This window comes from Carcharodon carcharias, chromosome 21 (genome assembly GCF_017639515.1).
Source record: "Carcharodon carcharias isolate sCarCar2 chromosome 21, sCarCar2.pri, whole genome shotgun sequence".
Classification (NCBI taxonomy): Eukaryota; Metazoa; Chordata; class Chondrichthyes; order Lamniformes; family Lamnidae; genus Carcharodon; species Carcharodon carcharias.
In genome coordinates this window covers 37,874,414-37,889,753 of record NC_054487.1, presented here as the reverse complement: position 1 = coordinate 37,889,753, position 15,340 = coordinate 37,874,414, and the positions used below count along the sequence as shown (strand labels likewise).

The following is a 15,340-nucleotide window of genomic DNA, read 5'->3' as shown; positions in this document are numbered from 1 at the left end:
ATTGTATCCCATTTTCAGGTTTGTCAAGGCTGGGGCCCATTGCACAAAGTAGACTATGTTTGAAATAAATTAACGACTAAACTGAATATTGAAGCCACCATGTATTCTGGAAAGTTTTTATACACGGAACAAAAGTAGTTCTGGTTTGATTTTGTATTTTTTAACTTGAAGTATATGCTGTTCTAACATTGCAATGATCAGGATGTTTAAGCTTTCATGTCAGTATTCTCACAAGACCTCCCATGTTTTTTTTTATTCATTCACGAGATGTGAGCTTCGTTGGCTGGGCCAGCTTTTATTGCCCACCCCTAGTTGCCATTGAGAAGATGGTGGTGAGCTGCCTTCTTGAATCATTGCAGGCCATGTGGTGTTGGTACACCCACAGTGCTGTGAGGGAGGGAGTTCCAGGATTTTGATCCAGCGATAGTGAAGAAATGGTGATACATTACCAAGTCAGGTTGGTGAATGGTTTAGAGGGGACTTCCAGATGGTGGTGATCCCATGTATCTACTGCCCCTGTGCTTGTGCATCTTGTAGATAGTACACCCTGCTGCCACTGTGCATCAGTGGTGGAGGGAGTGAATGTTTAAGGTTGTGGATGGGGTGCCAGTCAAGCGGCTGCTTTGTTCTGAATGCTGTCAAGCTTCTTGAGTGTTGTTGGAGCTGCACTTCTCCAGGAAACGGAGAGTGTACCTTCACACTCCTGACTTGTGCCTTGCAGATGGTGGACAAGATTTGGGGAGTCAGGAGGTGAGTTACTTTCTGAAGAATTCTCAGCCCCTAACCTGCTCTTGTAGCCACAGTATTAACATAGCTGGTCCATTTCAATTTCTTGTCAATGATAACCCCCCTTGGATGTTGATAGTGGGGCATTCAGCGATGCTAATGCCATTGAATATCAAGAGGAGATGGTTAGATTCTCTTGTTGAAGGTGGTCTTTGCTTGGCCCTTGTATCGTCCTAATGTTACTTGCCACTTATAAGCCCAAGCCTGAATGTTGTCTAGTTCATGCTGCTTATGAAGACAGACTACGTTAGTATCCCAGGGGTCGCAGGTGATGCTGAACATTGTGCAATCATCAGCAAACATCTCCACTTCTGACCATATGATAGAGGGAATGTCAGTGATGAAGCAGCTGAAGATAGTTGGGCCTAGCACATTACCGTGAGGAACTCCTGTAGCGATGTCCTGGGACTGAGATGATTGACCTCCAACAACCACAACCATCTTCCTTTGTGCTAGGTATGACTCCAACTAGTGGAGAGCTTTCCCCGTGGTTCCCTTTGACTCCAGTTTTGCTGAGGCTCCTTGATGCCACACTCGGTCGAATTCTGCCTTGATGTCTTATAGCAGTTGCTCTCATCTAGCCTCTTGAGTTCAGCTCTTTTGCCCATGTTTAGACCAAAGCTGTAATGAGGTCAGAAGCTGAGTGACCCTGGCAGAACTCAAACTGAGCATCAGTGAGCAGGTTATTGCTGAGTAAGTGCCATTCCATAGCACTGTCAATAACCCCTTCCATCACTTTGCTGATGATTGAGAGTAGACAAATGGGGCAATAATTGGCCTGGTTGGATTTGTTCAGCTTTTTCCCAGGACATACATGGACAATTTTCCATATTTTCATGTAGATGCCAGTGTTGTAGCTGTATTGGAAAAACTTGGCTTGGGGCATGACTAATTCAGGAGCACAAGTCTTCAGTAATATTGCCGGAATGTTGTCAGGGCCTATAACCTTTGCAGTATCCAGTGCCTTCGGTCATTTCTTGAAATCGCGTGGAGTGAATCAAATTAATTGAAGACTGGCATCTATGATGCTGGGGACCTCAGGAGGAAGTTGAGATGGACCATCCACTCGGCACTTCTGTTTGAAGATGGTTGCAAATACTTCAGTTTTGTCTTTTGCACTGGACTCCCCCATGATTTGAGGATGGGAATATTTGTGGAGCCTCGTCTTTCAGTTAGTTGTTCGTTGCCCATCTCTATTCATGACTGGATAAAGCAGGACTGTAGAGCTTTGATGTAAACCGTTGGTTGTGGGATAACTTAGCTCTGTCTATTGCATGCTGCTTCTGCTGCTTGGTATGGAAGTAGTCCTGCATTGTAGCTTCACCAGGTTGACACCTCATTTTTAGATGCTCCTGGTGTTTCCCCAGCATCATAGGTGCCAGTCTTCAACTAATTCGATTCCCCTGGCATGCCCTCTTGCACTTTTCATTGAACCAAGGTTGACCCTCCAGCTTGATGGTAATGGTAGAGTGAGGGATATGCCGGGCCATGAGGTTACAGATTGTGGTTGAGTACAATTCTGCTGCTGCTGATGTCCAGTTCTGAATTGCTAGACCTGTTTTAAATCCACCCCATTTAGCACGGTGGTAGTGCCACACAACGTGATAGATCATATCATCAGTGTGAAGACTGGATTTCGTCACCACAAGGACTATATGGTGGCCACTCCTACTGATACTATCATGAACAGATTCATCTGCAACAGGTAAATTGGAAGGAAGTGGTCAAGTAGTTTATCCCTCTTGTTGGTTTCTTCACCACCTGCCGCAGACCCAGCCTTGCAGCTGTATCCTTTAGGACTTGGCCAGCTCGGTCCGTAGTTGTGCTACCGAGCCACTCTTGGTGATGGACACTGAAGTTCCCCACTCAGCGTACATTCTGCACCCTTGCCATCCTCAGTTCTTCCTCCAAGTGATGTTCAAAATGGAGGAGCTCTGATTCATCAGCTGGGTGTTGGGGAAGGTGGTGTGGTATAAGGTAATGGCAGGAGGTTTCCTTACCCATGTTTAGCCTGATGCCATGAGATTTCATGGGGTCCAGGGTCCGGAGTCAATGTCGAGGACTCCCAGGGCAACTCCCTGTTGACTGTATACCACTGTGCTGCCAGCTCTGGGTAGATCTGCCCTGTCAGTGGGATAGGACATACCCAGGAATGGTGACGATGAAACATTATCTGTAAGGTACAATTCCGTGAATATGACTATTGTCAGGCTATTGCTTGACTAGCCTTTGAGACAACTCTCTTAATTTTGGCACAAGCCCCCAGATGTTAGAAAGGAGGACTTTGCAGGGTAGGCAGGGCTTGATGTGCTATTGTTGTTTCCAGTGTCCAGGTCGATACCTGGTGGCCCATCCGGTTTCATTCCTTTTTGACTTTTCTGTAGTGGTCTGATAACAACCTTCTGTCATCTGACTGCTTTCTACATTAAAGGCACTGTATATATGTGAGTTGTTGTTTATCAGGACAGGAGCTGTACTGCATTAAAACAGAGTTCTTAGGACGAAATTTCATGTTTGAACTATGAGTAAAGAAACCATGAATTTGTTCTGTTTAGAACTGGTGTACAATTCCATACTTTTAGCATACAGAAGATGCTCTGCCCACCTCTGATCATTGGATAAATGTGCTCACATTATTATCTATTTGTTGACCTAAATAACAACCACATCTTACCCCAGGATATCATTAATTCATTTACCACCTAATCAGGGCATTTGGCTGCATTGTTGCTTGCATCATGCTAATGGGTAATAGCATCCCACCAAACATTGCTGGTTAGATAATGAATTGGAGCTATGACAATAGCTTTGTTCCTGAACAATGTACAAGGCAATTGGCCAGTTCTAACATGAACTATTAAGTACATGAATTGGCCCCATAGAGAGGGGGGTGTTATAAATATATTGATAATTAAGAAAGCCTATGTTTGGACTAATCTTATGTACTGAGTGTTATTGTAAATGAGGATACTGTCTTCAATACTGAGTTTCTTATTGCTGCTGTTGCAAATTTTTATACTTAGATGGTTAAGGAAATTGATCTGACTGTTTTATTATCACTGTTCTAATTGTTATGGACAGGAGGGGGGGGTAGTTTAAACAGCACTAATTTATTCCCTCACTATCTGTCCGTAAACAGGTGCTTTGATTTCTTTCCCTCTTTATAAGCTGTCCCAACCCTTCAGTTTTGGTATGATCCAATTTTCTATTAATAGCCCCATGCAAACTCAAGATAGGATGAACACAGTGTTAGTTTACTTGCGCACACTCAAAGCACGAAAAGAGGGTCACAACATCACCCCCACACTCAGATAGTAAAGAGAAGGATAGAGAAAAGAAAGATTTATAGTACAGAGACCACAGAGAAAATAAATATTGGTTCATGTGGGTTCTGGAGTCCAGAATCAAAGACCGATGAGGCATTCCTTCATGGAGGTCAGCAGGTTGAAAATCAATGCTGTATAATTCACTTTTCTGGTATTAACTTCACACAATAAGATAGGCATGCAGAGATGAGTCAGTCTTGCAGGCGATGGTACAGAACTTCCAGGAGAAGCAGAGTAGATGGGGCCAGATGTCCAACCTGGGCCACAGCTCCTTGTCTATGAGGCTGCTACTTAGATGATAAAAAAAGCAGATTAAGGCTCTGTTCAGCAAGGCAATAAAACTGGTTCCACAAGCCAAGAGTACATGTTATATGACTCCCACCTCTCCACACTGTTTTTGACAAAGGACTGGGTGCCCAAGATTGTTAAATGTCTCAACCATTAAACATTGAAAGGAAGGTTCTGGGCCCTTTGTTTTAGCAGACTAGCAGACTCCTGTTGGCCAGCCTGGATTATAAAATGCAGATGGCCTTTGTTTTGCTCTTTTTGAATTTGGTCTGTGCAGCACACAGGAGGTCATTAGTGGCTGTTCAGGGATAACGATGTGCAAGTTTCCCCAATACTACCAGGTAGCTTCTTTTGTTTAGAGTCACAGACAGACATAGATACAGCCATTTTAGGTCTTTGTCCAGATTCAAATTTTGAGAGATAGCAATGAACATGTCCCTATGTATTTAATCCCTCACATAATGAAGAAGCTGTAGACAATTCTGCAAGCATTTGACTACATAGAGGAGCTGTTTGGCAAATGTTATTCACAATTCATGAATTTGAGTGCTGAGTTGTAATAATGCTACAGATTTTGTTTGTTATTGTAGACCCATTGTGTTTTTTGTGAAGTCTTATTTCCTTTTATGATGCTGGTAGGAAAAATATTGAATCAGTGTTTATCACAGCAGTTAAAGCATTTTGATGATTGGCAAGTTTGAATCCTGGAGTTCTCAAACAGCCAGTTCTGCATTCTGCCAGCCACTAATGAAGCCTTAGGTTGTGAGCAATGCCTCTCACGGAGGCACAAAGCTTGTCTCGTTGTATTTGAGCTACATCTGTCTTAAGCAAGACCAGCATTCTTGCCTTCCCTGCTGGAAAGAGGGTCCACAGCAAGTGGTTTGCCTGTACAGAGAGAGAAAAATGAAATAAATAATTTATTATTGGTTCTTGCATGAACCTCAGCCAGTCAAAAGCATTGAAGGATATGCTTTAATTGTTGTATTTTTCATAATGATATTATTCTGTTTAAATTTGAGTCTCCAGATTTACAGTGCAGCCAAATTCAAACATTTGAGATTAATTATAAATTGTAACACTTTCATAAACTGGAATTCTATTCTGTTTACTCTTTAGGGTTGGTTTAGCCCTGGCCAGGTGTTTGTTCTGGATGAATACTGTTCCCGTTATGGGCTGCGAGGTTGTCATCGTCATCTCTGCTATCTCAAGGAGCTGATAGAACGTGCAGAAGGTGGCACAATGATAGATCCAACGCTGCTGCATTACAGCTTCGCTTTCTGTGCCTCTCACGTCCATGGCAACAGGTGAATTTATAAACCGATGTTCAATAGCAAAGATAGTGTGCAAAAAAAAAGAGTTTTGCAGTCCCAAGAGCAGGAAGGGCTTGAGCTTCTTTACCCCTTTTATATCTGATTGATCATTCAACTGATTGTTGTCCAAAGGTTGTTGAACAGTTGGGGTGTTGAACAGCGTGGAAATCTAAGTACAGGGCAATCGATGGATGTACTGTACTTAGCTTTCCAGAAGACATTTGATAAAGTGCCACGTCAAAGGTTATTGCAGAAGATAAAAGCTCATGGTGTAGGGGGTAACATATTGGCATGGATAGAAGATTGGTTAGCTAACGGGAAGCAGAGAGTTGGCATAAATGGGTCTTTTTCTGGTTGGCAGGACGTGACGAGTGGTGTGCCACAGGGATCAGTGCTGGGGCCTCAACTTTTTTCAATTTATGTAAATGACTTGGATGAAGGGACCGAAGGAATAGTTGCTAAATTTGCTGACTACACAAAGATAGGTAGGAAAGTAAATTGTGAAGAGGATGTAAGGAGGCTACAAAGTGACATAGATAGGTTAAGTGAGTCGACCAATATCTGGCAAATGGAATATAATGTGGGCAAATGTGAAATTGTTCGTTTTGGCAGTAAGAATAAAAAGAAGCTTATTACCTTAAGGTAAGAGATTGCAGAGCTCTGAGATTCAGAGGGATCTGGGTGTCCTAGTGCATGAATCAGAAAAGGTTAGTATGCAAGTATAACAAGTAATTAGGAAAGCTAATAGAATGCTATAATTTATTGTGAGGGGAATTGATTAAAAAAGTAGGGAGGTTATGCTTCAGTTGTATGGGGCTTTGGCGAGACCACATCTGGAGTACTATGTACAAGATTGGTCTCCTTATTTAAAGAAAGATGTAAATGCATTAGAAGCAGTTCAGAGAAGATTAACTGGACTAATACCAGGAATGAGCAGGCTCCTGTGAGGAGAGGCTGAACAGGTTAGGCTTTTTGGTTAGGTTTGGAATTTAGAAGAGTAAGAGCTGACTTAATTGAAACCTTTAAGATCCTGAGGGGTTTTGACAGGGTAGATGTGGAGAGGCTATTTCCTCTTGTGGGAGAATCTAGAACTAGGAGTAGTTGTTAAAAAAAGGGGTCACTCATTTAAAACAAAGTTGAGGAGATTTTTTTTCTCTGAGGGCTGAGTGTCTTTGGAACTCTCTTTCTCAAAAGGTGGTGGAGCAGAGTCTTTGAATATTTTTAAGGCAGAGCTAGATAGATTCTTGATTAACAAGGAGGCGAAAAGTTATTGAGAGTAGGCAGGAATATGGGGCTGAGGTTACATTCAGATCAGCTATGATCTTATTGAATGGTGCAGTAGGCTTGAGGGGCTGAGTGGCCTTCGCCTGCTCCTAATTTGTATGTTAGTATGTAGTTGTATGATTTACACATGATTAGTATAAAACTGTATTGTTTTATTCACTTACATTCCAATGTGGATAGTAGATGCTGTAATGACAGCCATTAACAGTAAGAAAGCACTGACAGTAACCAATGGCAATAACTACAGTGTCTAAAAGTCTATTGACACTCACTGTCAAGGTTCACAGGTTGGCTACTTGGCTGAGGTACTGCATACCAACCAGCATCATTGGAACAATACCCCAACAAAGAATCTATAATATTTTTGTGAGGAGCTAAGAAAATTGGTAGCAAAAGGCAAATTTTAAAAAATAGCGGGGAAATAGGCATGTTTACAGCAACTTTTCATGTTATCTACCACTGAGTTGGTTGGAATTATGAAGAACTTAAAGTTTGCACAAAACAGTGATGCAAGTAGGGAAAGGAAATAAGTATTGTTACAGACAGGAGGGGATTTAATTTAGAACAACCCTGATTTCTCCACTCTACCAGTCCGTAAACAAAGGTATTTTGATTTTCGATTTCCTCCTTTCTAAGTGGTGGTGTATTTTCCCCAGACCTTCAGATTTAGAGAGATCCAAATCCTCTATTAATAACCCCACAGCAAACTTGAGATAAGGTAAAATAAGATGGGTAGTTTATTTTACACACACACAAAACACGGAGAGGGGTTTCACAATGTCCACCTCTTTTTGCGTTCATACAATAAAAGAGGGATGAGGGAAAGAAAGGGGCTCAGGGCAAAGACCATGATAAAAATAAGAATTATATTGAGTCCAGAGTTCAGAATCTAAAAGTTCATTGGTGCATTTTTTCAGGGTTTAGTAGGCTGAAACTATTGCAGGGGTGATCTGCTTTTCCAGAAGCGATTACGTCCACGATGGAAGAAGGCACATAGAAATGAATTAGTTTTCTAGCCACAGATACAGGAGCCCACATGTTCCAGTAGTACTCAGTGTAGACAAGGGCCAAGTAATTTAAAACCTGGACAGAGCCCTGGTTCCATTGTTGCTTTGCTAGGTGATAAATGGCAAACAGAGACAGACTGCTAGCCTGGAGTCCTGGTTCTGATCTGAGGTTAAACAGCGAATGAAGATAAAACCCAAAAGCCGTTTAAAGTAATTCAATCGCTCAAGTCTCGGTCATGTGACAGGGTGGTTTCAGGTTGAGCTATTCAGCTAATTAGGCCCCTTGTTAAAATCCATTGTGTTTTGAGCAGATAACTGTAGAACCATTAATACAGCATTGGAGATGAGTCATAATAGCTTTCTCTTTTCCTGTAGCTGGTTGGTGCAGGCATCTCGTCTATTATCCTTTGTGTTGGCTTGGCTGGAATGTTTCTACAATGCAAGTAGTGTTACATTCCAGTGGTTTGATGTGTTAGCCTTTGTCCATTTTTAAACTGCCGAGAAGCTTCCAGGATTATCATCATGTGGTCAGCAGTGGCCATTTTATCAGCCCAGCAATTGTCCATTTAAAAACAATTAAACAAGAGTATATGGAAGAGAAACAAATTTCTTTTATTTTTTTTTCTTCATGCCTTCTTGACCTGACTATTGAGAGTATAAGATGAGTAATGGGAATCTGTCAAAACTTAATCAGACAAAAACGGATGACGAGCAAAAAAAAGCAGGTAATAGGAGTGTTGTCCAAAAGTTTGGTCAAAGAGGTGGATGGTGCGGACGATCATTAAATGCAATTAAACCTTGGGAAGTCCAAACAAATGTCTTCAGTCCCTGCTACAAACTCCGTTCCCTAGCTACTAACTCCATTCCCTTCCTTGCCAACTCCCTGAGGTATGAAGCAGACAGTTTGCAACCTTCGTGTCATATTTGACGCTTAGATGGGCTTCCAAGCACATACCTCCATCATCACCAAGGCCACCCATTTCTAACTCTGGAACATTGACTGACTTTGTCCCTGTCCCTGCTCATCTGCTGCTGAAACCCTCATGTATGGCTTTGATACCTCTAGATTTGATTATTCCAATTGCCTCTCGGCCAGCCTCCCACATTCAACCCTTCATTAAATTGAGGTCATGTAAAACTCTGCTGCCTCTGTTTTTACTCGCACCAAATACTGTTCACCAAGCACCCCTGCACTTACTGACCTACACTGGCTCCCGATTAGGCACTACCTCGATTTTAGAATCCTTGTTTTCAAATTCCCTCCATGTCTTCACCCCTCCCTATCTCTGTACTTCCCTCTAGCTCTACAGTTCACCGAGATATCTGCACTCGTCAAATTCTGGCCCGTTGTGCATTTCCAATTTTAATTGCTTCACCATTAGTGGCCGTGCCTTCAGCTGTCAAAGCCCTAAGTTCTGTAATTTCCCCTCCAAAGCTCTCTGCCTCGCTACTTCTCTTTCTTCCTTTGTAACATAGCTTAAAATCTACTTCTTTGACCCAGGTTAGTATCTCCTTATGTGGCTCAGTGTCAGATTTTGCTTTATAACTTTCCTGTGAGGTATTTTGGCATGTTTTATTCTTTAAAGGTACAATTGAAAATTGGTGTTGGAAAATACAAATGGGGAGAAATGTACAACAGCAGCTGAATTGGTAACCCTTTTTGTGCACTATCAGCCAAATTGAGTGGCATTAGAGATGTAGAGCTGGATCTCCCTCTCTTAAGTATCACAAGGAGGGGAGCACATTTCAGAAAAATAGGTCAGGAGGAACATGTAATTATAAAGAAGCCGACCCAGTTATCCATTTGTTCAGTTAACTCTTGTACCTCTTGATGCCAATAGAAAGTCTTCTTTTTGCATATGCAAACACTGCTCACGTGCAAAGAGACAGTGACATCAGCAAAACACACCTATTAGTCAAAGCTGCCTCTTTGCCAGTACCAGTTCCAAAACCATCTTCAGTTAAATGGATGAAAATCAGGCAAACTGATGGATTGGCCACAATGGTCTTTCCACATCTCTAAGTTCCTGGTTATGTAGGCTCCTAAGTGCAGATTTTCAAGAATTTCACAGCTTGCATTTCTCAGGTGTTCACAGCTCTGAAACTAAACAAAATATATTTTTTAAAACTAATAAACATCAAACATAACAGCGGGAGCAGCTTGTAATAATTACTTGAAAATCAGATTGAGTAATGAATTTGGTCGTCGAGGTGATACCTATGTCTTATAACTCTAAAAGTCTGGTTTCTTCCTGAAGGCTTCTTCCTGAAGTAGGCCTCATCTGCTGGTAACACAAAAGCAATGTCCCTAAGGTTTACTGTTTACTGATGGGATTGAACTCTCAGTTTCCTGATATGTACACTTAGGAGTCGAGGCGCCATGCCTTGATCGTGCTTTGGAAAGGCTTTCCTTCTAAATGAAAAGCTTTTTCATTCCAGCTCTAATTCTGAGGTATAGCTGTGATCAGCTAAAGTGTTTTAACTTATTGTAAGCAAACTTCTCAAACGACTAGGTGAATGAATGGAAAAATGGATAGGAAATGTTTAGAGTTCAGCGATCAAATTATGACTCCTAATGATATAGTAACCATATTTCACTACTTATTATGGTATGCTGTTAAAAGCCTATTTTTCTAATAAAGTGACCAGCAGAAAAATACGTCATACCTAATGAAGCAGCAGTAGTAAATTTTTTAGAATAATGCATTGAAGTGAAAGACTGTAGAAATAGTATAAATTGATTGGCTTTGTTGGGAAATGCATCTTGTAACTAAAATGCACAATGACAATAAAGTGATCAATCCTTTTCTGCTTTAATATTCCCCATTCAAATCTATGTCTATTGTGTTGAATGTATTCCTCTAAGCACTGGTTTCAATCTAAATTAAACATTCTCTGTAGGGATGAGCACCGAAATGTTACTTGGAGCTAGAATTGATGTACAGTTCCCCCACACTTCCCCATTATCTTTACAGTTTAACCCATAGTTTAAGGAACAGTTCAAGACAGGATCAAATCCAGAGGTTAAAGCAACATTAGAACAACTTGCCATTGCACATTGTCTTTGCTATGGATAAGCCTCAGTGATTGAGGCATATTGGACATTGGTAGCAGTGCTGGAAGAGTTGAGACAATTGGTCAAAAGCAAGAGCTGTAGCGACCTGGATTTTGTGAGGGTTTTTGAAAGTGGACCATCGGTGTTTATTACCCCACGGGCAGAATAACGGAGTCTGTCACTCACTGCTCCACCGCAGTTTGCTTTGTGCACCTCCCTCCCCACACCCCCACCCCCAGAGCCAGCAATCATTGAAATCAATTAATGTGGCAAGAGTATCCACTTTTCTGCTCTCACATCAGAAACCCCATAAAAACTGCACCTTATTCAATCAATTGTAACTGGGTTTTTAACATAATCTGAATAATAACTATTGCTGAACGACCAATCTGGCTCTGAAAGTATAATTTTCTATTGATGGAGCCTCCATTATGATTGATTACTAGATTTTTAGACCAAATGTTTAAAAAGAAAATAAGATTTTCCATGATACTTCAACTTCTACCTTCACCCCTTTTATAAGTCCAAATCTTTGTTTTACTCTGTGTAAAATGTTTAAAAAGTAACTTGATTTTACTGCTTTTCACTTCCTGGTCAGCTGCCAGTGGTTGGCCTCTTGGACAGCTTGACTGCAACTCCCTGCTGGAATCCACATTAAAGGAAGCTGCAATCCACTTCACAGTGAGAGGTAAAGTTCTTACCACACAGATCGGTAAATCTCTCAGCGAGGCACTCTTCAATGTCAGAAGCAAGCATCCTTGTTTCGCCAACAACTGCAAAACTGAGACCAATATTTTCAAAAGCTGGTAAAAAATGTTTTGAGGAGACTTTTAAAGGAGGGAAGAGTTAGCAGCATGGCTGAGGAGTTTAAATATTATGTTTCAGAGAGAAGGGCGCAGCGACGACTGATAAGTGGGGGATAGGGATGGGTGTGGGACTTGGGGAAGAGAAGCGCATGAAGCCAGAGTCAAAGGGCAGAAGGTCACAGCTGGTTACATAAGTAGAACTTTAAGAATAGTGTGCAGCAAGACCATGGAGGGCTTTGTAAAAGAGGACTAGGATGTTGAATTTACTATATTAAGGGAGAGGGTGCCATTGGTGTTTTGTTGTTATAATGATAAGGGATTGGATAAACATGTCAGTTCATTTATTGATACTGGGCACATAAGAGCAGCTATACGTAGGTAGAAAGTTCGAAAACATCAGCATCAGGGCTGTGTTCTTCTCACAGGCAAAAGCAAAACTAGGACTGGATCACTTGACACACTCCTTTTAGTGATGTCATGCTGCTATCCCTTAAAGGCATATTACAACAGTTGGAGGCTGGAGTATTGGAGAAGCAGCAATTAGTGTGAAACAGGATGTGGGAGATACAGTTCTGAATGAACTGGAGTTTCTGAATTATGGCATTCTGAATTATGGAAGGCTGGAGAGGAGAGCATTGAAAAAATTGAGATTGAAATAATGAAAAGGGGAATGTAAGAAAGTGGATACATTAAGGTATCTCATTCAAATGTAGATTGCTAATGCAGAAAGCCATCCACTAGAAGCAAACAATTGGTATTCAACATGATTTTACATCCATTTATTTTAATGAATGGAAAACTGTGACAAGCACCCAGAAGAGCTCCCAGTGTACACTCTTGGCAGGCTCCGCTCAGCCTGACAGGGCTCTCCACCAGCAGTGCAGCCATATTCAGAAAAACAGCCATAATAACCAACACTTTCTTCCAAAAATATTTGGTTGAAATTAATATAATTGTAAATTTGCACAGTCTTGACACTGTAGTTGTTTACATTACAACGGTGACTGCACTTCAAAAGTACTTAATGGGTAGAATACTCCCCCCCATCGCGGGGGGTTGTGCGGGGACAGGTGCGGGCAGGCGCAGACCCTATCGGCACACCCGATCGGGTCCATGCCGCCATTTTACTTGGGCGGGCCAATTAAGGCCTGCCCAGCGTGACGCACACCCAGAAGCGCTGTGCGCTCCTTGTGCGGGCATGGATGGGGGGGGGTTCCCTGAGTCAGGAGTGCGCTCTTTCACGCGGAGAAATCTCACTTAGGCACAGAGCTGCCTCATGGAGATTAGTTTTAAGTTTTAACCGTTCAATAAGGTGTTGAAAAAATTTTATGACATGTCCCCTCATGTGAAAATGTCACATGAGCTGGGACGTGCATTAATTTCAATAAAAATTTTTGAGAACAGTTAAAACCATTCGTGAAACCTCATCCCGCCCGTGGATGAGGTTCCATGAAAAATGCAAAGGCCGCCTGGGCTCTTCGCCTGCACAGCAACCTTAAGGTTGGACGGACAGCTCCATAAATTATTTTAATTGTTAGTTAAATGGCCTTAATAGGCCTTTGACAGTTCGGCAGGTGTGCAGCCGACTCGGCTGTGCGTACGCTGAACTGAAAATCTAAATGACGCGCGGTGACATCGGGACATGGGTCCTGTCCCCACTCGCCGAGCCGCAGATTCTCCCCCATGGACTGCAGACAGCCTTGGGATGTCCTGAGGTTGTGAAAGGTGCTATATTCAAAAAGGGAACGAGACAGAACGCAGGAAACTACAGGCCAGTTAGCTTAACATCTGTCATGGGGAAAATGTTAAAAGCTACTATTAAAAACATTGTAGCAGGACGCGTAGGAAAATTCAGGGTAATCAGACAAAGTCAGCATAGTTTTGTGAAAGGGAAATCATGTTTAACCAATTTCTTGGAGTTCTTTGAATAAGTAACATATGCTGTGGATAAAGGGAAAACAGTGATGTATACTATAGTTAGATTTCTAGAAAGCATTTGATAAGGTGCCACATCAAAGGTTATTGCGAAAAATAAAAACTCATGGTATTGGGGTAACATATCGGCATGGATAGAAGATTAGCTAGCTACCAGAAAACAGACGGTAGGCAGCAATGGGTCTTTTTCTGGTTGGCAAGAGGTAGTGAGTGATGTGCCACAGGGATCAGTTCTAGGGTCCCAATTTTTTACAATTTATTTAAATGACTTGGACGAAGGGACTGATGGTTGCTAAATTTGCTGATCGTACAACAGTAGGTAGGATAGTAAGACATGAAGGGGACACAAGGAGGCTACAAAAGGATATAGATAGATTAAGTAAGTGGGCAAAGACTTGGCAAATGGAGTATAATGTGTAAAAGTGTGAACTTGTTCATTTTGACAAGAAAAAATAAAAAAGAAGCACACTATCTAAATGGTGAGAGATTGCTGAGCTCAGACATACAGGGATCTAGGTGGCCTAGTGCATGACTTGCAAAAGGCTAGTACGCAGGCACAACAAATAATTAGGAAAGCTAATAGAATGTTATCATTTATTGTGAGAGAAATTGAATACAAAAGTAGGGAGGTTATGCTTCAGTTATACAGGGTATTGGTGCACCCATATCTGGAGTACTGTGTACAGTATTGGTCTCCTTATTTAAGGAAAGATGTTAATGCGTTGGAAGCAGTTCAGAGAAGGTTTACTAGACTAATACCTGGATTGGGCAGGTTGTCATGTGAACAAAGGTTGGACTGTCTAGGTTTGTATCCTCTGGAGTTTAGACAGGTAAGAGGCGACTTGATTGAAACATATAAGATTCTGAGGGGTCTTGACAGGATCAATGTGGAGAGGATGTTTCCTCTTGTGGGAGAATCTAATACGAGAAGTCACAGTTTAAAAATAAGGCGTCGCCCATTTAAGATAGAGATGAGGAGATTTTTTATTCTCTGAGGGTTGTGAGTCTTTGGAACTCTCTTCCTCAAAAGGTAGTGGAAGACGAGTCTTTGCATATTTTTAAGGCAGAGGCAGATAGATTCTTTATAAGCAAGGGGGTGAAAGGTTATCGGGGGTAGGTGGGAATGTGGAGTTGGGGTTACAATCAGATCAGCCATGATCTTAATGAGTGGCAGAGCAGGCTTGAAAGGCCTAGTGACCTACTCCTGCTCCTAATTGGTGTGTTCATATATAAATGCAAGTCTTTATTCCTTTTCTTTTATATAATTCAGCTTCAACTTAAAATCCCCTTGCTTTGTTTTCCAGTGAGAAAGACTGCATATAAACTTCTCTGGGCACTGGAAATAAATTTTGCTTTGTAAATAATGCAGCCATGTTTCATAGCTTCCATTACAAAAAGTTTGGCTTCCTTATGATATGACAGCACTTGTCTGAGCGGTTATCAGAATCAGCAGTTGAAGTGACAGCTTCTTGACCGTTTACTGATACTCGTTTCAAGGGCAGGTCGTCAAAAGTGACATCTTCCTGGCTCACCTTTCTCACCT

General features: G+C 41.7%; 1 protein-coding gene across 7 annotated transcripts in view; it reads left to right on the top strand.

The window, feature by feature from the left end:
• Positions 1 to 15,340, top strand: part of cadps2 (Ca++-dependent secretion activator 2) — an 829,148-nt gene that overhangs the window by 606,576 nt on the left and 207,232 nt on the right. For all 7 annotated transcript variants that reach the window (XM_041216037.1, XM_041216039.1, XM_041216038.1 and 4 more), the window contains exon 13: positions 5,517 to 5,704. In XM_041216037.1, the coding sequence (XP_041071971.1) occupies positions 5,517 to 5,704 (188 nt within the window). The remainder of the gene's footprint in view (positions 1 to 5,516; positions 5,705 to 15,340) is intronic.